This window comes from Girardinichthys multiradiatus, chromosome 17, assembly GCF_021462225.1.
Source record: "Girardinichthys multiradiatus isolate DD_20200921_A chromosome 17, DD_fGirMul_XY1, whole genome shotgun sequence".
NCBI classification, from domain to species: domain Eukaryota; kingdom Metazoa; phylum Chordata; class Actinopteri; order Cyprinodontiformes; family Goodeidae; genus Girardinichthys; species Girardinichthys multiradiatus.
In genome coordinates, this window is record NC_061809.1 from 9,566,963 (window position 1) to 9,591,506 (window position 24,544).

Here is a 24,544-nt window from a genome sequence, read left to right on the forward strand (position 1 = left end):
CTGGCCAGTTCCAGTAACCAGCCAATTTCTGAGTGCATCAGAAGGCACCAGTCACCACTACACTTAAGAAACAGAGTAGTCTTGATGAAGAACTTTTAGGTCCTCTACACCTCCCGGAACTTTCTGCAAGACTCATGAGAGTTAAACGGAAATAAAAAAAAAATGAATAAATGTTTATTTCACATACAGTTTGCATGTAGCCTAAAACATAGCTTAGATCTAGATTCACCTCAGTCCCTCTGGATACTGATATTTAATTAGATTTTATCACAGTGGTATATGTACTGTCCAAGAAAAATGTAATTCTGACCCACGGATCCCTCAGTAACACCACGGTGCCACATTTCACCAACAAACAGACACATTTCTGCTTAAAGAAAGCAAAAGGAAACTTTTTTTATTTAAAACTTTAAGCAACTTTGCTCCCATTCACATTTAATACAAACACTCGCCCTCATGAGCTGCAATATAAATGTCCAGCATGGTTTGTTCCTGTTTTGGTGTTTAACATGATTGAGATCAAAAGTCACCAGGAGATGATTAGTAAACCAGCACCCTGCACCCACAGATTTAATGATGCGCGGTCTCTAATAATTATTGAGAGGTTCCCATCTGCGGTGTTGACGGTGTTTGCAGTAGATTATGTCCAAACATCTCCATTCCCATAGATGTTCTGGAGGGAAGGTGTTGTAAGAGAAGGCATGTGCCCACATAAGGTGCATTAATACAACCCCCCCCCCAGCTTATGATGCATTCACAAACAGAAATAAACAGTGAGCGTCACTTAGCTCCATTGGGAACACAAACAGAGATCAAAATTAATTGCATGGAAATGAATGACTCTTTAGTCAATCAAGATGTTTGGATTTGTGCTATTGTTTAAACAAACAGGGCAGCTTTTCCTTCAGTGTGAAGTGTTAGTTACAGAAAAACATCAGTAGTAGATTTTCTTTAAGTACCTTTATATAAGGTAAAACAAAAAATAAAGTTAAAAAAACATATTTACATACAATGTATGAAAAGAGACCGATTTTTTTTCTCCCTCACTGTCTGACATTAATCTGACTATACCTTCACTGTTTTAGGCCTGTTAAGATTACTAAAATATTTCTGTTTGCTAAATGTGAGAATAGAATAGTGAGAGAGATTTGTAAATACATATATATATATATATGTTGCTTTTCTCAAAAAACACATATCCTTAGTATTCGGTAAAACATTGTGGGTATCCTACGACCTTCTAAACATGGTTTGCGAGAATGTTTACCTATTTTTCCTGACAGAACTGTTGAAACTCATTTGTTGGCCACCTTGCTGGCACACAGCTTTTTCTGCTCTGGCCACAAATTATCTATGAGACTCAGTCCAGACCATCATCGGGCTTTCCCAGGCGGTTTTAAGGCATAATAATATTAGTGTAAACATCTGACTATCACGTAAAGTAAAAAAAAAAAAAAACTACCTCTGTCATTATTCTTGTATTTTATCAAATAAAAATTTATTTTGGGAACCCTTACTGACCTAAAACATGAAAGGTTTAGCCTGACTTAATGTTAGACAGTGAGAAAAAATTATTATGTCCTCATGTAAATGTGTAATTTTTGATAAATTCTGCAGATGCTAACATCAGCGTTACAGCTTATGCAATCAGAGAGCAGAGAAACATTAGGCAGAATTATAATGCTGCCTTTCACACCAACAAAGCATTAATTTCCATTTCTGCCAAAGTGGTTACATTCTAACCATAAGTAAAATCACTGCGAATGTGGAGGTAACGTGGAACATGAACACATTTCTTTAACAAATAAAGCTAGCACAGCAGGAAAATGCCAAGTGGATTACACAAAAACATATTTTGATATTTCTGAACAGCACACATTCCTGGGAGGTTGTTTAACCTTATTTAAATGCTGTAAAACAATATGACACTGACATTAAATATAACTTGACAAGAGTTTTCTCTCTCTCCCCTCTCTCTCTCTCTACTGCCACTGGCAACTTTAGTTCACAAATAAATACAATTAGAAAATTGTATACTGTACAGAGTATTGCAAAGTATTTATACACCTTGAATGTCAGTGTATCTTGCCATATTGTATCTTGCAATATTGATTGAACCTTTTCACATAACGTACATGTGCTTTGGTTATTGTTTTATAATCTACAGTAAGCCAGCTTTAAACTTCTCCAAACTTTATCCCTGACCTGCCTTCTGTGCTCATTGGCCTTCATTGTGTTTGTTGATGTTCTGTAACAAACCTGTGAGGCCTTCACAGAGCTGCTGCTTGCTGCAGTGAATTTTATTTAGGGGTACTAAAGTGAAGAGGCTGAATATCAGGGAACTCCACTCCTTTTTATAATACATTGTAAAAATTGTTGAAGATCATGTATCATTTTGGTCTACCACATACAATCCAAATAAAATATATTGAAGGTGTTTGTTGTAACTGAACAAAATGTGAAATAGCCCAGGAGACATGACCCTCCCCCAGGCACTCCATGTTAAATATTATCATTGTTACATTAGCAATATTGTTTTGTGTTTGAACATCTGTTTACTGTGCAGAGGAGCAAGATAAATAATCACTTTCCAGAAAAATATGTAGTGTATCTTTAGGTACCTGATTTTTTTCCATGACACAATTAATGCATTATCTTTTTGTAGAAATAGATGGAACACAATCACTTATTAAAGCATTCATTTATTGTCATAACATTTTGACCGAGAGGTTGATTTAACAGTCATTTCACAAGCAACATTGTAGGGATGCAGCGCTATCTTACGTACAAACAGGTCATAAACAGGTATATTGAATTGCTGGTCAACCTGCCTGCCCTGCATGACTGAGGTCCTCAGAAGTAAGTAGTAAGATACAACTGTATTACATGTAAACTAATGAAGTAGGTAAACAGACTTAGCATGCTAAGTGCCCATGTATGATCCAAAACAAACATCTGTAAGAAATGTGTAACTTGAATTACTCCCTGCTTTATTGCACATCTTTATGGACCAGCAGTTCATTTGATAACGTTCTGTCTATAAGGTGGTCCCAAACCTCTTTTCTCATCATCTGCACACACCTTTGCCTTAACTGTCATCTATGAGAAAGAAAAATGAGGAGTGAACTCACCTGGGGTCTCTGTCAGGTTCCTATGATATATTGTTTATGAAAAATAGACTATTATTTGCTCTGTTTTGATTGTTTCCCCTCATCCCTCCAAGTCTTTCCCAACATCAATACATTCCTTTGTGTCAGAAGACAGTTTGGGACTTCTGGAACTAACACCCTTCTCTTCTGGGGGGTCTGATTGAGCCATAATTTTCCTTCCTTTTGAAGCCTTGGGTTGTTGCAGCTCTGTCTCCCGGTCTGGTCTCCAAAACTGTCGCTTTAGCAGGATGATGACAGCAATGATGAAGAAATAGGAGGTACCACTGAGGCAAGTAATCAGACCAAGGAAAATAATTCTTTAATTGGAGACAATGAACAGACAAAAGGTTAGATTAGCAGTTTAAAGATGTAGAAAGAACCACATTTTTTTGGTAGCTGATGTGTTACCTGTACATGTTTGAGTCGTAAATGCGACACGCCCCCCTGCCGCCACACTTCTTGATAGACCACTTCAGGCAAGTAGAGTCAATCATAGCTCCAAAATACACTGGTGCTGGGATTCCACCTAGAAACAAATTGTGGCTCATAAAGAAGACATTTAAATTTAGACATAGTCACTTCAACATGCTACCAATAGGGATATCTCACAGATGTGGGGGATTTTACTTTAGACCAGCTGAAAGCTGTGGTGCCACAAGCATAGGAAGCATAATAAAAAACAGATTACTCTCACAGGAATCATGCGTGATATAAATCCAACTGAAATAATGACACTTACCAAGAGTCCTGGTTACCAAAGTATGAATACCCAATGCAAGGGATTTGAGATCTGGTGTGATACACCTGTGTTTAAACAACAAGAAAGCAATGAGGAAAAACACTCAGCAAGTAATAATTCAATCTGAAAAGACTCACAAAGAAAAGGGATGGCAATTAGAAAAGTTTTAACGATGTGAAATTACAGGGTTATTTCTTTGGTGCTTGGACATGGGAGGAAGACATGAATGCTGAGAAGGACATGAGCTAAGATGATCATTTGTAAGGCTTAGATTTAGAGATGTCCTTCCCCTGATCCGACACTGGTGGTGGATTGGCGGCCAGGGAGCGAGGAAGCCAGGAGTAGATGTGAAGGAAGATGGTGGAGGTGGGATGGAGGAGGGATGAGCTCAGCTGAAAAGCGAGGATGAACACGGCAGAAGCTCCTTTAAAAGCAAGGCGTCGGAAGGTGATTGGATGGAGAATCAGATGGACAGGATGGTGATTGGAAGGCCGGGAGACGCACAGAAGAGTCATTGAAAGGTAGAGGCGGTGAAGGTGAGTCTTTCATTCTGAATTTTTCGTGGAAACTCCATTTACAGCAAGGAACAATTAAACTGGAGACTAAAACACAACTTTTTCTGTTTTCAGAACATGGCTGGAACAAAGCAATCTCTGTTTATGAAGAAAACGCCTGCAAGGTCACACAATTGTACCTGTCTACTAAATGATCATAGAGAATGGTTTTTGAAAGACTTTACACACCTGTTAAAATGCCTATTTTTATGTTATAAAATAATGAAACATTATATGTTATTTCAAACATTCCCCTCCCATAATGTTTTTCTTGTACAATTCAAGTTACATCAGATCAACAGAAAACAAACAAATCAGTTTGAAGCTCACAGTAGGAGTCTGTCCACATATTGATAATATTCACTTACTGATTTGGCCATTTTTTACCCACCCTGTCTGTCTAAGATTGTAAGGACATCTCTTACCCACAGATTTTCCTCTTAAAACGTAATTCCTATGTGGATGTGAATATATGCTTAGACTCTATGTGATACTGAAAAATAGAATCCATCTTCATTTTAAGCTGTCTGGCAGACCCCTTAAGGTTTGTGGTCAAAACATACTCAAATTTGAAACCGTTAATTAATCTCATCCACCTTGATAAAAGCATCAGTTCTATCTGAAGAAAAGTAACTCCAGGGCATGATGGTGTCACCACTGTGTTTCAATGTGGGTATGGTGTTCTTTTAGTGATGTGCTTAGTGTTTTGAGACAAATGTACCTTATTTACTTTTGCACCAAAATTTAGCAGATCCCATTTATTATATGCAATCTGCATGCCACAAACAGTCCTGGTGTTTGAGAACACCATCTGCAGTTGCTGTAATTTACAGAAATATACTCGCAAATGTGGGTAAATGTTCCTCTAAATGCATACATAAAATCTCGGTTAAATACAGGCAAACTGTGTCAATGCAGAAAGACAGTTTTTTCTTTGCGTGCAGTTTGAAAGTCAGATTTATAAATTCTAGATTGCACACATTCGAATGTCTATACCTCTGTTTTAATTTCTTAATTTAGAACTATCAAGACTTGCAACAAATTATCCTTCAGTTTTATTTCTGCACTTTGACTGGTCCATCCCACCACATGAATATGCTTTGATTTAAGCCACCCTATTATTACTATTTGTGTTTAAAATACATTTCCTGTTGAAAGGAGACTTTCTGTCCCAGTCTCAAGTAATCGTACCTTCTTGCATAACAGCATAATATGGACTCACATACGGTAAAGAAGAATATTCCAAGTAATTTTTATTGATTTTTTACACATACCGTATAATGACCATGTAGCCAGGTGTGGCTCCCAGAGAGTTGATGAAGGAGCTAAGAACAGAAACACCCATGTAGGAAGTGAAGCTGCGGCTGCAGTCTTTAGCATGAGGGCACTGACCCAGCCTCACTGACATAGAGCTGCCAGGCGGAAAGGAAGTGGATGCACAGCTGCAGTTGTGAAAAACCTGCAAAAGAGGTTGTTAATGGTTGGAAATAGTGTGAAATATTTTACAGAAAAATAGAAATGCATAACAAGTATACCACTTTGGCTCTGCTTATGAATAGATACATTTCAAAGTGTCTTTGTTTGAAGTTCACAAGGTTTGAGTCATAAATCTTCTAGCAATTTGTAGAAATGCAGCTGCCTTGTGCAGCTATGCGATCTTTTGCAATTTCCCTACTGTGTTCTTGCCGGCTCCGCTTGAGCTGAGGCAGCCTGCCATGCATGGCGAGACATAGGTGATCCCGCTGTCCGAACAAACGGGGTCCCACTCGTCTGGCGAGCAAGAGCAGTCTCTGTTACAGTCTGAGAAGAGCATCTCCCCGTTGTATGATACACTCTGTGTCCTGCAGGCACATAGTAAATATATGAAGAAAATATTGTTTTATGGTGAACAAAGGGTATGAATGGGGTAGTATTTTTATTATTTGTCTTAATGCTGACCCATTGTACGATACAGTGAGTCCAGCCAAAGGCCTGTTGTCACACTTGGTGCTAAACTGCAGTAGTAAGAGGAGGTACCCCATGAAAGAGGTGGCAAAAGAAAGCTGGGCTCCTGACACCACACTCAGTTTGTACCTCCTCATCAGGAGCCCCCCCAAAAAGATCCCTACAGCTACTGCAGGTAGGTTCAGCACTCCTGAGAGTAAAAACACAAGAAAGAGCCATATGAGAGACCATATCAGACACCCAACACATATTATCTGCGTGGTTGTTCTGGTTGTTGCTCATCAGCTGAATCATTGCTATGCAGATTATACCCAACTATATCTGTTATTATGGGCTCGTACAGAGTCTTACTGCACATGCCTGTTGGCCTCTCTGACATTTTCACAAGGATAAGACACTGCCAGCTACATCCAAACAATTTCTGGTAATGATCTTTGGCCATTCCAGCTATTCAGTCTGTCCATCAAATTCTTTGTGGTTGTCATTACTGTCTTCTCTACCCATTTGGCAGCTTCTTCTTCGTTATTTTTCTTTGACATTTACAGTAAGACACATCTGTCTGTATCCTACCCAGGATACCAACCAGATGCTGGCGTGGATCAGGAATTCCACTAGGATACATAATATGGTAGCAGACACTGTCCTCATTTGTAATTCCATTGACCTTTAAGTCACTTTAGAAAAAAGCATTTTCTAAGTGATGAAATGTAAGTGGAGGGCAGATTTCTCCTCCCCCACCAAAACAGTCCTTGTGTTGGCAAAATGGGTTGCCCCAGGATTATGAAACAGAAAGAATTGTCTTCAAGGAAAGGAACAATCCAACGCCATAGGATGGAATAACTTGTTGACAGCTACCTGACTGTAGTGCAGTTAAACTCTCTTGAGTAAAACAGACAAATGTTATGTGGAAAGGGAGACTTTAGCTGCTTCCAGTTATTACTGCAATGTTTCTCACCCCTGTTAAATTTATGTCTGCACACATTAGAATGACAATGCTGGTTAGAACAGTAGATAAAATTATGTCTTCCTGAGTGTTGTCAGATCTTTAGTTTTTAATTACCTTTTCTGTCAAGCATTTTCACCCATGTGGCAGATTACAGAAAGACCAGGCAAACCATGAAGCACTTTTAATTCACTGGGTAGAGTGTTTGTTTGTTAAGTTTCTAAGCTAGTCCTCTAAGAGAACATTTTTCTTGACTTCCTCCTCACTGGACATATAAATAAATAAATCTTCATCCTATGAACTGACATTTGAGCTTTGCTAACACTACTTTTTGCTTGGATGGCTATTGTGTCATGCATCAATGCTCACTTTTCCAAAACTGGATTTGGCAGCCTTGTGCTCAGTTGCTTTATGGACACTTTTAAAAAAAGTATGTCTTGACTTTTGACATGGAAATGAATGCAACTATTGTAAACTCCAAGCCAATTTAAAAAGAAATAAATGTTAAAATTCAGATAAATGCCTTTGGAGTCAATCTAATACAAAATTGTATTCATTGTATTTATAACTCTGTCATATAATTTCTTTAGGCCCTAAATACTGCTTGATTTACAGTAACTATTTGTGATCTATTAATGATCTTTTCACACTTTTTCCAGTTTAACAATCACTATGTCAATCTACAGCTCCTGTAAAGCTTTCTAAAGCTTAAAATATAAATAGGTTATTCTGTGTGATTTACCTATTAGGAAGTTGGCTCTGGATGCTGATTGTCCAAACTGCTGCTCCATGTATTTAGCTTTGAAAGTCAACAGGCCTATAAAGGAGTTAAACTTGAGAATACTCCCACAAAGAAGCAGGAAGTAAGCAGGGGTCCCCAAGAGACGTTTCAGTGACGGAAGGAACCCTTTTAAAGGACATACAGGAAAGATACAAGAAATTACTAAAACGCTACATGGATATTTCCAGAGGTATTATATTTGTGGTGCAACCTTTTGTGATTTCAGTCAGCTTGATGTTTGGGTTGCTGCCCTGCGCACTCTCTGTCCCATCCAGGGTTAGGGAGGTGGGAGATGATTTGTCCTGTTCACTCCCTTGTTTGGGCAGCGAGCGTGGGAGGAACCAGAAAGGAATACTGGAGATGAGCAGCAGAGAAGAGGATACCAAGAAGCCCATCCACCAGGCACCCACCCAACGGGAATCATTTGGAGTGATGGTCACACTTTCTGCAACGAGAAAACAGTTTGTATCTGAGAGCAACAGCAGGACCTAACAGAATTTTTATTTGTAGTGGTTGTTTTTGAAATGTAAACAACCCAGGGTTCCTACGTGTTTTTCATGTAAAAATTGCTAACTTTTCCAGACCCCACTTTCTCAGTCTTTAAATTAAAAAATAGCATAAAATGCAAAATTTTTCTATAGGCAGTTGGTAGCCCTGTTGCCTTGCAGCAAGAAGGTTCTGGGTTTTAATCCCGGCCTGGCCTCTTTCTGCATGGGGTTTGCAAGTTCTCTGTGTGCATGCATGGGCTGTCTCTGGGTACTCCAGTTTCCTCCCAGAGTCCAAAAACATGGCTGATAGGTTAATTTGTATCTCTCAATTGTTCTTAGGCGTGAGTATGCGTGTGCATGCATGTGTGTCTCTGTGTTGAACTCTGAGTAACTACTGACCTATTATGGAAGGAAGGAAGGAAGGAAGGAAGGAAGGAAGGAAGGAAGGAAGGAAGGAAGGAAAGAAGGAAGGAAGGATTACACAAGAAATAAGGAATGATACAATGAAAGAATGGTGTAAGACACAAGGGAGGAAAGGAGGACAGAAAGAATAATATGGGCAGAAGAAACAAAAGAAGGGAAGAAGGAAAACAATGAATGAAGAAACAAAGGACACAATATAGAAAGAGAAGAATAAAAGAAGGTAGAATAGAAAAAAAAATAATTTTAGACAACATAATAGGGATGATTGTCTAGGAAACAAAGATTTTTTATGGTTTTTTTTTTACTTAATACTGAAATAAAATCCCATACTTCTCCATACTTGTCTAGACTGCATAGCAACTCTGGTAACCCCATGAGAGAGATGGTTTTGTTTTGTTTTGACTTTCAGAGATGGGCATAAGTGGTGGGACTACGCAAATAACTTCATTTTTTTTGAGAGAAATGAATAATTAATTTGGAGAAATAAGTCAAGAATGTACCCAAGGGCACTCAGAAAATTTCTCACTAACCTTCAGTGACAAGTGTGTCAAACCTTTTGTCCTACAAACAGCAGGCGTAGTCTAAATGAGGCTGAGCAGCAACATCCTAATTAATTCTAGTACAAAGTCCAATATTTATCACCAGAACATGGTCAGGAATAGTACTTGGATAAACTGTACAACACAGTCATACTTACCCATATCAACATATCCAACGTCAACATAAAGTTTAGCACAATATGAACCCAGCAAAAATCCAAACATGGGACCCAGGAGGGTAATCGTCTGAAGACAGGCTGCCAAAATATTCAGAACATTTACTGTCTATAAAACCACAAAGTTCCACTTAAAAGTCTAAAAACATAAAATTATCTTACCAATGTAAAAAGGGGAATTTTCCGCTTTAGCAAAGTCGTCGATGTACGAGATGCCCAGAGGTGTGACGGGAGTTTCTCCAATCCCCCGCAAAGCATTCCCAAGGAACACATAGATCCACATGTTGGAGCCGGACTCTCTCACACAGGCTAATAATCGCAATAATAAATAACATACATTGAACATTAGTGTGTTGAGGATCAGGAAATATGAACATTGTTTACCTTTTTCGGTCTGAGAAAACACAACAATCAAATGGAGACATACAAGTGAGGAAAAATGTTTTTTCACATTTTTTAATACAATGTTACTTTTTTGTTTTGTTCTTTTCTGAAATGGTTATTTACACCTGTTGTGTGAAATATGATTGTATTTACTGAAATATGGCTTGCTTTGATCATATAAAAATTATTCTAATCTTATTTTTAAAAAAGTGTTTTGTATAGTTTTTTTTTTGTAAGTTTAGGTTCGGTAACCAATTACTGTAATAACTCAAATATTCGTTGTAGAATGTTAAATCTCTCTTACATCGTTAAGTAGTGAAATAAAATGAAAGATTTATTTATTTATTTATTCATCTGTTCATCCAAAAAGAAATAACTGATGTCATTTCACCTATAAAGGTAAAACTGGGCTTTAGTGTGTCCGTTGGTCAGAAAATTGTTTGGATTATTAGATCACAGTTTGTAAAACACTGATACCTTTGTTGTCTCCCACAGAAGGCTCAATTTGAATTTCTGGCATGTCGACCGTTTTCACAGGATCCACACATGCTGGAATATTCACACTATTGTTCTGGAAAACTTGAATAACGGTGTCATACTTATAGCTGTGAAATTAGCCACAAAGAGACATCAAATATTGCAAATAATCACCGTCTTTCATCGTGTTTTGTTCTAAGTGTTCTCAATGTTATTGTTGATGCTTACAGTCCCATGAAGAAATGTGTCACACCGGTGAGCAGGGCCCCGAGAGCCATAAGTAAACACCCAGCAGCGATGAGTCTGGGTCGATGGAGTTGAGCCCCAAAATGGCTGACCACAGCGAGAAACAGCAAGTTACCTGACCTCAGAGAAAGACAAAAGCAGAGGAAAATGAGAGAAAGGTGAACAATGACAACACTGAGCACAAACGTTGCTCTCATAACAGAGAGATAGACTGCTGCTCTGCAAAGGTTCAGGAGTACCCATCTCAAAACTGCCATCTATAAGGCCGACGTGTGAGCTTGAGAGGTCGAAGCGTCTCTCAATCTGAGTGATGGAGCTCTTCATGTAGATGCCTGCCAGGGCCTTGGAGAAGTAGGCGAAGGAAAGCGCCACAATGAACAACTAGGGAACACAAAACAAAAATGGACATGTTTTGGTCTTGCCACCCAGCTTTTATTTTATACCATAAATCGACTTTGGTGAAATCAGAAAATTCGATCAGACTTAAATTGCACCAGGGTTATTATTCTAGTTTAAAACTGGATGATCATTTCATTTTACAACTGTCCTTCATTCTGCAGACATGTGGAAGAAGTTAAGGCATTATCACCTTTCAATGTACATTTCGTACAAACGTCCATGCATTTTGTTTGCATTTTATGTGATAGACCAACACAAAGTAGCTTCAAAAGGAAACAAAATACAAATCTGAAAATTGGGGCATATATATGTTTTGCTGGAAGGTAAACCTTCACCGCAGTCTTGATTCTTTTATGCCCTCAAACAGGTTTTCTTCCACTTTCCCATACACTCCCATACATCTCCATGTTTCACAGTGTGAGGGTAATGTAATGTCAAGGTTGTGTTTGGTATTAGTTTTCAAAACACACAAGACATGTGAGCCCAGAAAGTTTTATATTTTAGTCTCATTTGAGAGCATCTTCTCAAACATGTTCGCTACACAGCTTGTGGCAAACTACAAATGGGTTTTCTTCTGGCTTTCTTTTAACAATGGCTTTTTCTGTCCTCTTTATGATAAAGGCCAAACTTGCACAGATACCTAATAGTTGTCCTGTAAACAGATTCTTCCACTTGAGCTGTAGATCTCTGCAACTCCTCCAGAGTAACTGTGGGTCTCTCTTTTCTCTCTCTTCTGTCCTATCCCAAACTTTCAGTTTAGGTGAACACCCATGTCAACTCTTTTCATTTTCGAATGAAAGAAAGACCAGAGCTCAATGAGATGTTCAAAGCTTGGGATATGGTTTTATAACCCAACCCTGCTTTCAACCTTGTCCTGGTCTTCATGATGATGTTTGTTCCATAACAAACCTCTGAGGGCTTCACAGAACAGTTGGATCCATGCTTACTAATTAGGTGTCTTCTGAAAGCAGTTGAATGCATTGGATTTTATTTAGGAGTATCAGATCAGAGGGGACACATCATGAAAACCATCTATTCCTTGCCATCCACTTCTTGATTAGTCATAGTGTTGGTCTGTCACATAAAATACCAACGACATACACTGAGATTCTCAGGGTTGATATGACAAAATAGGAAAAGCTATACTGTGTGTGTGACTAACAAAAACTGAGAAGCCTTATCTTTCGGCTAAAGTTTTAGGTTTTTTGTTTGATTCCAGAAACATTAAGAGAAGATATATACAGTATTTCTTATAACATTGCACAGTTTTTAATATTTTGTCTACCCATTAGTTGAACCAGTTAACATGAAACGATTAAAGGTATTGCTATTTTAGTTAGACACAACTGTTGTAGCACTAGGTTAAAGTGTCACCCAATGATACTCAACATGCTTGTCTTGAGAAAAAGGCGAAGCAGCAATAAGACAGCAAAGGGAGTACTAATGCTGAGAACGCAGAGCCTTCAAAATGCCAGAAGTCAGTGCCAAACCATTATTCTGCTTTTTAGGCTTTTATCAAAGGCAATTACATAGAAAGCATCAACAGAATATCCTAAAAATACCAAAATAAGAAAATAAAATCTTGAGAAGTGCAGGTTACAGACAGCTTGAGTACTTTGAGAGTGGAGAGGCGCTTTCTGCTCTTCTGTTCAGTGGGGTCACAGAGAACCTCTTGGCTGGTCATCTCGCTGATGTCTTGCGCAGCTTTTTCCATCTTCTGACTTTGTGTCTACCTTCTTTCTTTATGCTGTGATAGATAAAAATGTATTCAAAATACATTTCATTCCGCTAAAAATAAATCATTCCCAAGGCATAAAAACAAGGACTAGTTAAAAGGAAACAGAATTGATAAAAAGAGCTGGATCTAGAGGGAGTTTTTTTTTTACCATTCTTTGAACAAAACCTCCACCTCTGAGCACATTTTCCTAAGTGTATTAGTCAGTGCTTGTAAATCTAAAGATGTGAAAGCAGCCTGCAACAGTTTGCCTGTATATCTCTCTGTTGTATAAAGGAATAACCAATCTGGATCTATGAGAATAAAAACAGTGCTTTTCCCATCTGTCCCAACAGCCATCAGGTGTTTGTGATACATTTACAATGAGTAGTTTACATTTGGATTAAGCCCAAACTTGGACAAGGCCACTCCAAAAATGTTATTTTTTACATGGTTCAATTAAGTCATCCAATTCCTGAAGCAGGGAAGCAGCCCCAGTGCATCACGCTACCACCACAAATGTCTGACGGTCTGTATAATGTTCTTTTTCTAAAATGCTGTATTAGTAACACCATATATGCAACAGGACACACTCCTTCCAAAAAGTTCCACTTTTGTTTCGTCAGTGCACAGAACACTTTTTCCGTAGGTCTTGGAGATTATTAAGAAATTTCTTGGCAACTGTGAGACTTTTGTGTTATTTCTGGTCAACCCTTGGAACAATAGAAGAATTAGGTTTTAAAACTCTCCAATAAAAGCCATGTCTGCTCAGTCTCTTTCTTGAATCACAAACACTGAGCCTAACTGAAACATTTGAGGCCTGCAGTGCTTTAGAAGTTGATCTTGGGTCTTTTGTAACTTCCTGGATGCGTTATCTACGCATTCTTGGAGTAATGTTCACAGGCCAGTTACTCCTTGGAAGGTTTACCACTGTTACAGGTTTCCTTTAGTTGCGGATAATGACTCTAACTGGGATTCGCTGGAGACCCAAAGCCTTAGAAATAGCTTTTCAACCTTTTCAGACTTGTAGATGTCACTGACTTTGTTTCTCATCTGTTCTTAGATTTATTTGGATCATGACATGTTGTGATGCTTTTTGAGCTAACGTCCTGTTGTCAAACTGGATCTACTTTAGTGATTTATACAGGTCTGAAAAGTAATAAGGCCTGACATTTTCACACAGAGCCAGGCTGGCTTTGATTGCTTTTTTCCATTAATAAATTAAATCATTGTTGAAATATGATTTTAAACATTTTAATGTGACAAAAAAAACAAAAACAGAAGAAACCTGTAAGAGGAAAAATACTTTTAACAGCACTGTAGATGGTTGTAAAACACGCTTGGCTTCTTTGCAACAAGCTATGAGACGTATAACCAAATATTGGGATGGGCGTGTGTACAGGCTCAGGCAAAACATTATGACAACTAACAGGTGAAATGAACGTCATCACAAGACAACTGAGTCAGAGCATTTCCAAAACTAGGTCTGCACTGGTCTGTAACTTATTAATGATGTAATTAGGTCTCTGTGTGGATTAGAGAATATCCACAACAAATAGCAATATGTGCCTTAAAGTTCTGCTTTTTAATTTCAATTAAATCTTGTAAAGCCCCACATTAATATGTCATTTTCCTGTATGTGTTTGTGCAGCAAAGGAAGGCAGCAGAACAGTAAAAGGAGTACCTGTGTAAACTCCCCTCTCAGTCCTCTTAGGTGAGCATGCGTCAGTTGATGCTTTCTTAGGAAGAAAGGGCTGCTGACAACCAAGAAATCGTTTGTCAAGCAGACAGACTGCGAGGATGGATATCTGACAGAAAATCAACATGTTTAGTCACTTCAGGTCCCCATCAAACCCCCTTAAGGTTTGGACTTGTTAGTACTCTCAGCCAAAGGGCGGCAGGACATTTATAAATTATTCACTTATGACCACAAGTCTAGGTTTTCTATATGTTCTAAACACATAAAGCATAATTATTGCAAAATCATTGCAAAAGTTACTATTGAGGAAGTTAATACCTAGAGCATCTTCAGCACTGGAGGCTCTGCTTGGTTATTCTTCCTCGTCTCTTCCTCGTTAAGCACCCATGGATCTCTTCTTTGACTGAACGGAGACAGCCCTCCTCCCTCCTAGCTCCTATTCTCCTGACTCAGACCAGCGCTGTTACTTGGAACTAGCAAAACAAAAGGCCCCACACATTTTTATTCTATACACATGCCAACCAGTCCAGGAGGTGGATAGCAACAAGAGCAGAGAAGGAGGAGGGGCTTGGTGTTGGGGGTGAGGGAGAGTGGTCACAGATTAGGGATTTCAAACCAGTCTCTGGATTTTTAATGAGGTGAAAATGTTCTTAGAGATATCGCAAAGAACTGGAAGTACTGTTTTGTATTTCTTCTGCAATCATGGCAGAAAAAAAGAAGCAAAAATGTCCAAACTTCATGTCATCCTCGAACTGACATCCAGTTGATGAAGACCTCGAAGGTACAACAGTGTACCTCTATAAATGTGTCAAGAATGCTGTGTTAGTCCAGTACATGCTCATGGGAAGGCAGCCAAACTGCAGGTCACACAGAATCAACTTTGTCCTCACAGACGGCGAGGATTATGAGCATAAGCCTCAAATTCCTGCACACAAACTGTACAGGAAATGTAACTGCTTTCTGCAATAAGCTTGCCAACTGCAGGCGATGGTAGCATTACTGTATCCAATATCATGTGCACTCACTCTGGAATGTGGGCTCAGTCTAAATTAGAGAATAAGTATTTCTGCAAGATTCAGAAAAGTAATTTGAAGATAAGATGTGCTTTCTTAGTTCTGTGGTCAGAACTTAGCCTTGCAGAAGTATTAATATCTCTTAAACTTTATTACATTTAGTCATTTTACAACCAAAAAAATTTAGTGTATTTGGTTGGATTTTATGTGGTAGACCAACACAAAGTAGAGCATTGGAAAGATGTGAGACAGAAAGAAAAGAATAGTTTTCTCTTCCTTTTTTTTTTTTAACAAATATAAATCTGGAAAGTATGCCACAGAAGTATTCACATAAGTATTCAAGTCTATGATTAGCAGAACCACCTTTTGCTGTAAATACAGCTATAGACATTTGGGGCATGATCTTCAAAGATCCCACATAGCATGTGCTAATTTGTTTGTACTATAAATAAATTGCAATCTTTAAATAAGTGTTGCGTGCGATTTTCAAAGATTGCGTGTGCAATGGATAATAGGTGCCAAACAGGTGGAGACTGCCCTATTTAAATGATGAAATTGGGTGTGCTACTGGCTGGAACAAGAGGAAAAGCAAACAGATCTTCTGCTGTGTTGCTAGAAATATGCAGGAATTTTTACGCTGCATCGTTATAAATGACACAGTTGCTGATTTATTTCCTTCCGTTCAATTCGGCTCTTGCTTTTCTGGACTGTTACAGTCCAGCTACTCACAGCAGGTTTGCCATCTGTCCTGATGAGATTATTTCTCTTATCTTGCTCGACATAACTCGCAACAAATTGGCCAATCAATATTAATATAAAAGATAAATATGTCTGTTAATTAATTTGTCTCCCTTGATCTTTTAATAGTTTTCCGAGACTCACAGGGTTCTGTTGTTTTTTGACAGTACATGTTTGAAGAGTTCAGACTTTATCATAAACAGCCACAACATTTAAGCCTGAATATTAGCAACATAAAAATACATTGTTGTAGGCATTGGAAATCTGTATGTTATAGCTTTGCTAATTTTAAAAATTAGCGTCACATAACTGTCCTGCAAAAAAGTTAAATCGAACATTTATGAACGTAAAAATAAATAAATTAAATGATTTTACTAAATTTATTTAGTTTGTTTTGCCAATATTTTAATGATAATCAATGAGTTTGATTGTTTAAATTGTTTTTTGGAGACACAAAATAATTTTTAACTGCATAAACAAAACCCTGGCATTTGTTGACATTTAAACAACAAATCAAACAGATCCAGCTCCGATTGCTCTGCAATGACACAATGTTACTGTCAATAATGCAATGTGTTTAGTTTAGTGACAAGATTAAAGCATACACTGTATTTCAATCTGAAAAGACTCACAAAGAGAGGGATGGCAATTAGAAAAGTTTTAATGATGAGAAATTACATGGTTATTTCTTTGGCGCTCGGACCTGGGAGGAAGACATGAATGCTGAGAATGACATGAGCTAAGATGATCATTTGTAAGGCTTAGATTTAAATATGTCTTCCCCCCAAAAATAAGGGCCGAGGCCTAATAGAGTACTAGAGGAGCATCTATCAAGAAAGTGGAATGAAATAAGACAGAAAAAGAGAAGCGAAAGCCGCAGGGAAGATTAAAAGCAGAGAAAAGAAGTTTTTAAATAGGCTATGAAGCAAGGAAAATAATAAAGAAGACAAGCAGATGCAAGATATGCGGTGAGGGGCAATGGGAGTTGATAGATATGCCGAGAGGGGCAATGTGAGATGATAGATATGCCGAGAGGGGCAATGCGAGTTGATAGATATGCCGAGAGGGGCAATGCGAGTTGATAGATATGCCGAGAGGGGCAATGCGAGTTGATAGATATGCCGAGAGGGGCAATGCGAGGCGATAGATATGCCGTTTTGGCAATGCGAGGCGATAGATATGCCGTTTTGGCAATGTATGATTAGAGGTATATCCGCTGAGGATTTGAATAAAGATATGAAGTTATGAATGGATCAGCTAGTAAAGAACAGATAGAACGGGTAATGAAGGAATAAAAAGATTAAGAAAAATTAGATGAAGAAATTATGGAAACCTATGGAGTGTTAAAAATGCCATTAAAGAAATGCAGATGAAGATCAGAAATAAGGTTAAAATAAAGATCTATGAGTCGGGGTTGAGTAATTAGAGAACGACAAAGTAAATGCAGGAAGATAAGTAAAGTAATGCACAAAGCATGAGAAGACAAGGAATAATCAGCCTCCAATTAAGGAAGGGCGAAACAAATAGAAGTACTTTTCAAAGAACATAGGTGAGCTAGAGTGAGGGAGAAAATTAGACAAGACTGGCAGGTGCTGAGGGGAAGAGACTTGCAAAACAGTAACATGACGATTGAACAAAGCCAATGATGGATAAAGGCCAACCACCACCGGGAATTGTTGGGAGCCCTTACCTGAGAGCTGATAAAACATTGAGCAGATAGAGTGGAAATCCGGGCGAACATAGGAAGAGAAGGATGAAGAAGACCAACGACCCAATTGCTGGAGAGTGGCTGAGGGAGAGACATTGGGTCGCTGCAGTAGTGGCTGCTCCTATTCTGAAGGAATGGCATGAAAACTGGATGGGACATAATGCATTGAACTGGGACATGCCTATAATATTGGGGAACAGGATGCGGACATGGGGCTCCTACTGCTCCTGGGCAGTCTGACACACCAGAGCCTGACTCTTTGCCTGACACACCAGAGCCTGACTCTTTGCCTGACACACCAGAGCCTGACTCTTTGCCTGACACACCAGAGCCTGACTCTTTGCCTGACACACCAGAGCCTGACTCTTTGCCTGACACACCAGAGCCTGACTCTTTGCCTGACACACCAGAGCCTGACTCTTTGCCTGACACACCAGAGCCTGACTCTTTGCCTGACACACCACAGCTAGAGTCTTTGCCTGACACACCAGAGCCTGACTCTTTGCCTGACACACCACAGCTAGAGTCTTTGCCTGACACACCACAGCTAGAGTCTTTGCCTGACACACCACAGCTAGAGTATTTGCCTGACACACCACAGCTAGAGTCTTTGCCTGACACACCAGAGCCTGACTCTTTGCCTGACACACCACAGCTAGAGTCTTTGCCTGACACACCACAGCTAGAGTCTTTGCCTGACACACCACAGCTAGAGTCTTTGCCTGACACACCACAGCTAGAGTCTTTGCCTGACACACCACAGCTAGAGTCTTTGCCTGACACACCACAGCTAGAGTCTTTGCCTGACACACCACAGCTAGAGTCTTTGCCTGACACACCACAGCTAGAGTCTTTGCCTGACACACCACAGCTAGAGTCTTTGCCTGACACACCACAGCTAGAGTCTTTGCCTGACACACCACAGCTAGAGTCTTTGCCTGACACACCACAGCTAGAGTCTTTGCCTGACACACCACAGCTAGAGTCTTTGCCTGACACACCACAGCTAGAGTCTTTGCCTGACACACCACAGCTAGAGTCTTTGCCTGACACACCACAGCTGGACGCCAGGTCCAAGCCTCTGCAGGCCCTGCCTAGGCCCAAGTCTTTGCCGCGGTTCTGGCTTCGCCGCAGACCTCCGAGGCACCTGCTTCCACGTCGCAGACTGCCTGACTCCTCGCTTCGTGGGTTTGCCTGGCATCTCTGCCACCGGCCTCCGGGCAGCCTGCATCCTCGCCGCTGGCTGCTGCACTGCAGACCTCCGAGACGCCTGCGTCCACGTCGCAGACCTCTGAAGACCTCGCTTCTTGGGTTCCTCTAGCCATGTCGCCGAACTCCTGACCACTTGCATCTTCGCCGTCGACCTCCTAGTCACCTACCCCTTTGCTGCAGGCCTCCTGACCTTCAGCTTTTTCGCCGCTGGCTTCGACGCTGCCAGCCTCCTGATCATCGGTCTCTTCGCTGGCTACATCGCCGCAGACCTCCACGGCCTCGCTGCCGACCGCTCTGAACTCTGTGGTGCAGGTCCGGTTGCCCGCCTGAACTCTGTGCCTGCTGGGGACGACCTCCTGGTCGCCCGCCTGAACTCTGTTTTTTGTTTCATGGTGTTTTCTAGTGGTTGTCTGGGATCCAACCTTGAGGGGGGGGTTATGTCATGATATGACATCTTCGACTTGGTTTGTGTTTTGTGTTAACTTTTGTTTAGTTCTGTTTCCCTGTGTTGTTAATCAGTTCCACCTGTCCCCTCTGCCTCCCTGCCAGCTTGTCACACCTGTTCTTAGTTCCTGTGATTACCTGCCTTTGTTTTCTCCTTGTATATTAGTTGGTCTGTGTTCTTTGTTCCCCGCTGGTTCCTCTGTCACTTTTCCTCGTTCACTTCCCCTGTTTATGTTCAGTTTTGCTACGTTAGAGAACTATGTACACATGTAAGTTTTTGGCTCGACTCATGTTTGTACTTGCTGGATTAGGTTACGTTTTGGAGACCTTTAATTAAAGAGAAGTGTTCCTCTCATCATGCGGCTGCCAAGCTCTTATCTGCACTTTGGTCCGATCCAAACCAAGAACGTGATAATGAGAGGCACATTGCTTAACTCCACCCCTGGCGGGTCATAACCACCTGTTCGCAGGTTACGGTGGAGCATGGTGCCGGTTGCCACAGACAGGAAGAAAGAAGAAATGTTCAATGATCTCTTAGCCATGCACTAAGGAAACATCCCAACATGTTACTCAGATGATAAACACCAAATGAATTTATAGCTCAACTCTGCTATTAAAATGACTTCTCAAAGCCTTTTGGGAATAAGACCATTAAGACAAGCCTTTCTCGTCAACAGAAATCTGGCTGCTTCCGGCAAAAATAAGTGCTTACATATTAAAAGCTGCGTCAAGGACAAAGATTTGTCGCTCAAGTATAATTTCCTTTTTGTTGAGAGTCACAGAGGAGCCCACATTCTCTTCCTTTACAACTCTAAATAGAAGACAAACAGAAGAGGAGTGCAGCAAGTTCATGTGCTGAGCTTATTTGACATGTGAATACCAAGTAAAACATTTTTATAATTTGTTTTTTATTTTATTTAGTAGAGGGTGCCAATATTCTTAGTATGTTATGCACGCTTAATGGCAATACAAAAGTTTATTGGGTTCGATATCATAAACTAAGTAAAGTCACGGACAGTTGAAATATATATTTTATATCATTTCATGGCACTGGGAAATATAGGGAGGTGAGATGTTTAATAAATATATGGCGAAACGGGGTAAAAGCGCTCAAAGATTGTGAAGAACAAAAGGGTTGTAATAATTTAAGATAAACGAGTCTTTTATGGTAAGGTAATGAGGCAATGGAGGTTAAAAGCAGAATATAGATTGAGTTATTAAAGGTATTACATTCTGCATATCCTTAGATCTTACAATGTGATCACATGCAAGGCTCTTTCAGCCAAAGATTGTGAACATCTGCTGACAGACCTTTTAAACTGGGACGCTACAGACTGTCAAACTTAAAATGAGTCAGCCGAGCGAACGACCACGCTGGAAGAGAAGGAGATACGTTCCAGTTAGAAAGGAGACTGGAGCGGAAAGCCCGGCAATTTGTGACTGTGCAGAAGTTCTGGGAAAAGGAAGAGAAGAGCAAAGCGCTCTGATGGCCGACTAAGCCGCTGGAATCAGAAGGTGGCTTGCAATATAAATTGTCAGTGGAAATAACAGCGCAGTCTAAGCGGGCTATTGATTGAGCGAGGGTGGATGCAGCTAAGGCTGAGAAGGACTAGAGATACTGATGAAAACGAGCAGCCATATAAGAAAAAGGACAACGATGAGGGATGGAAAGTATTGAATTATCTATGCTCAGGTGAAACTATGCAGCTGGCAACTCTGAATGCCTAGAGCTGAGCGCCAAAAGAGGATCCTAAGAAATGTTAGGGAGAATCTTTAATAATATTAAGCATAGCTGATTTCTTCCATACATCCCATAAAGATAAGAATACACATCGACGTACATACAGGGATAAAGGCCTAAGGTTTTGACATGAATGACCTGTGGCTGGGGCACTGGGTTTTTTAAAGGGAGTAGCCGATAAGATGATTAGAATGCCACAGCACACTTAGATGGACACCAGCTACTACACAACCTGTCAGACAGACACCGTAATGGTGACACGTAATCTACTGATAAACACTAGGGAAGTGCACATTTATTGCTTGGAGTGCCAGATAAAAAACCACATGTGACCTTCTCGGGGCTCTTTGTCAACCTTTCACATACAGCGATGATACGAGACAGGAGCCTCAGCGCTGATATTTGCAATCATTCCTCTGCTTAATTTAGAATAAAAGAGCAGAAAGTTAGAAGCTGTTTGAGAATTGTCCTTGAAGAGTCAGTGTTAGAGAGTGTGATCACTCTCTAACTCAAAACAGGAAATTTGTAGGATGATCAGTTTGAGGGATGAAGATGGAAGGAAAAACTGCTGGAGAAACCAGGCCGGGTGACGGGAGCCGGTGAGGAGGCAGGGCCACCTCGGCGACGCTTAGCAGGAGAAGTGTAGGAGTTCTTGATGCGCTTTCCACTTGCCCAGAGCTCAGACAAGGAATAAATGAGCCATGAAGCGAGGCGAGCAGGGGAAGAAGGATTATGAGTCTTTTTATGAACAGTGCGAGGAGGCGTCGGAGTCGTAGATGAGATCAGCTGACAAGCGAAGATGAACACGGTAGAAGCTCCTTTAAAAGCAAGGCGTCGGAAGGTGATTGGATGGAGAATCAGATGGACAGGATGCTGATTGGAAGGCCGGGAGACGCACCGAAGAGACACTGGAAGGTGGAGGTGGTGAAGGTGAGTCTTTCATTCTGAATTTTTGTCAAAACTCCATTTGTCACATGGAAAAACTGCCTTAAAATGGGGATTTTTCACCTGCTAAGAAATGATTTTAGCATCCAGTTTGCAAATGAAGGATTTAATCTGCCTTATAAGGTCTTTAGTTATTTCCTATTAATTACATTATCAACATCAAAGCACAGTGGGTCTTTTGCATGATGTGCAATTACAGGCTGTGCACGCTTGATCAGTTATGCTTTTCTGTGTCTGTATCTGTGTTTATTTTCTTTGTGATTGTATTGTAATTGTATGTACAGCGCTTTGAGTGTCTCGTTACTGAAAAGCGCTATATAAATAAACTTACCTTACCTTACCTTATGTGCGCATTTTGCCATGGTCAGGTTTGTGCGTGTTCGCAGATGATCACTGACAGCGATGTTAAGCTGAAATGATGTTTAATAAAATATTGCAGGAGTTTTACCTTTGGAGAAATATTATGGGTTCTGTTTGTGATTAGCACCAAATTAGAGCTTAGATAATCCTACATTGAATCCTCTATTCTCATCTATTTTTAATAGTTTTATTTTTGACAACCCAAATCTGTTGGCACATGTACAGAAGATTCTCTCTCTCTCTGTCATCTGTCTATCTATCTATGCTACCTTCTGGCCAAAGTGACAGCAAACATTTTTTGCGTCCCAGTTATCACCTGCATACAGGTTTCAGGCTTTGAAAATCGCATTGCTGGTGGTAAGGGATGACATTTGCATATCCTCCTCCCATGAATTTGTGTGTTTGGGTCATTATCGTATGCATATTCAAACGTGTTTGACTTCATGAATATGCTTTGCAATTCCGCTGATTTTGCACACGCAATCCAATTACCACCTTGTTTGTAGATCAGCTTTGCTGACGCAAACAGTTTCAAAACAACATTTTGAAGATCAGGCCCTTGGAGTATGTCTCTACAAGCTAACAGAAGTTATTGCTCTCTTTGTAAACATTGGTTATCACATTTTCCCAGAAAGCATCCCCACAGCATGATGCTACTACCACCATGTTTTACTATTTGGATGATGTTTTCAGGGAGAAGTGCAGTGTCAGTTTTCCACTGTGCATGGCTTTTCGCATCTAGTTCAAATTGTTCAACTTTGGTATCATTTGACCAGAGCACCTTCTTGCATGTCTGCTTCCCTTGTGTCAAATAGCAAAAATACATCTTATAGCTTTTTTTCAGCTATGGCTTTTCCCTTGTAATTCTTCTATAAAACATTTGTGGAGTGCATGACTGATAGTATAGCTAAAAGATCCTCCCACTTGAGCTGCAGATCTCTGCAGCTCCTCCAGAGTTACTGCTCAACTTGCCCTGCCTGTCAGTCGAGGTGGCCAACTATCTCTTAGTAGGGTTGTGATCCTGGTATACTCTTTACATTTTTGAATGACAGACTCAACATTGCTTGATGAGATGCTCAAAGCTTGGGATATTACTTTGTTGGAACAAATGAGAAAGTGCTCAGGTCTTAGTCTGATTGGCTCAGAAGCTGCTAGGTAATAATGTTAACGTTTCCTGGAAATAAAAAAGTGCAAGTTGGAGTCTCAGGGTCAGACAAGATTGCTGAACTATGGTGACAGCATTACAGTACTTCATTTATCTGTGTCAAAAGTGATTAAGTGCATTAAGTGGTCAATGTTGAATATGATCATTTGAGTTCAATGATAATTATGTTGCATGAGGTGTATTGTATCAGGCTTTACACATGCTGGCTGACAACAAAGCATGTGGGTTAGACAATATTACTGTCAAGATTTGCCTGTGTTTGTAGTTTGAGGTTTTGGTCTGTTTTCTCTGTGTGACCCTGTTTTACAGTTGCTGTTATATTAGTTAATTCATTGTAGTTTGAATTAATGAGTCGTGTGTTTAGATGTTTCTGTTACTTCCGTGAACTCCCTGCTAATCTGTGTTAATTAGCTTCCCTCCTTCAGTTGTCCTGCATTTTCTCTCTCTCTCACCAGCAGCTGCCGATTGCTCCTGATTAGCTCCCATAGTTCATTGGTCCATTTTCCACCCTACCTTAATATTTATACACTCTGGTGTACTTTCATTGTTCTCCAATGTTTCCT

The 24,544-nt window shown here is 40.0% G+C and overlaps 1 protein-coding gene across 2 annotated transcripts; it reads right to left on the minus strand.

Annotated features, from left to right (window-relative positions):
* Window positions 1-2,686: 2,686 nt before the first annotated feature.
* LOC124883317 (solute carrier organic anion transporter family member 1C1-like) lies at window positions 2,687-15,133 on the minus strand. Of its 2 annotated transcripts, none has more exons than XM_047390364.1 (16): window positions 14,974-15,133; window positions 14,641-14,710; window positions 12,858-12,989; window positions 11,083-11,224; window positions 10,826-10,958; window positions 10,598-10,725; window positions 9,899-10,045; window positions 9,719-9,817; window positions 8,322-8,555; window positions 8,072-8,236; window positions 6,381-6,576; window positions 6,118-6,283; window positions 5,717-5,901; window positions 3,889-3,953; window positions 3,558-3,675; window positions 2,687-3,466 (listed from the first exon to the last, which is right to left on the minus strand). In XM_047390364.1, exons 3-16 carry the CDS (start codon window positions 12,954-12,956, stop codon window positions 3,211-3,213), a joined length of 2,133 nt encoding a protein of 710 aa, XP_047246320.1. In that variant the 5' UTR covers window positions 12,957-12,989; window positions 14,641-14,710; window positions 14,974-15,133; the 3' UTR covers window positions 2,687-3,210. The 2 variants fall into 2 exon arrangements, with proteins under 2 accessions (XP_047246320.1, XP_047246319.1); XM_047390363.1 differs by having other exon boundaries at window positions 14,641-14,764.
* Between the last annotated feature and the right edge of the window lie 9,411 nt (window positions 15,134-24,544).

Excerpts from the sequence above, each read along its gene's own strand:
- LOC124883317 (XM_047390364.1), bottom strand. The coding sequence starts at position 12,956 with ATGGAAAAAGCTGCGCAAGACATCAGCGAGATGACCAGCCAAGAGGTT. Across the intron at positions 10,959-11,082 it reads AGATGGCAGTTTTGAGATGG|GTAACTTGCTGTTTCTCGCT; the intron begins GTACTCCTGAAC and ends CTCTGAGGTCAG. Across the intron at positions 9,818-9,898 it reads AAATTCCCCTTTTTACATTG|CCTGTCTTCAGACGATTACC; the intron begins GTAAGATAATTT and ends ATATTTTGGCAG.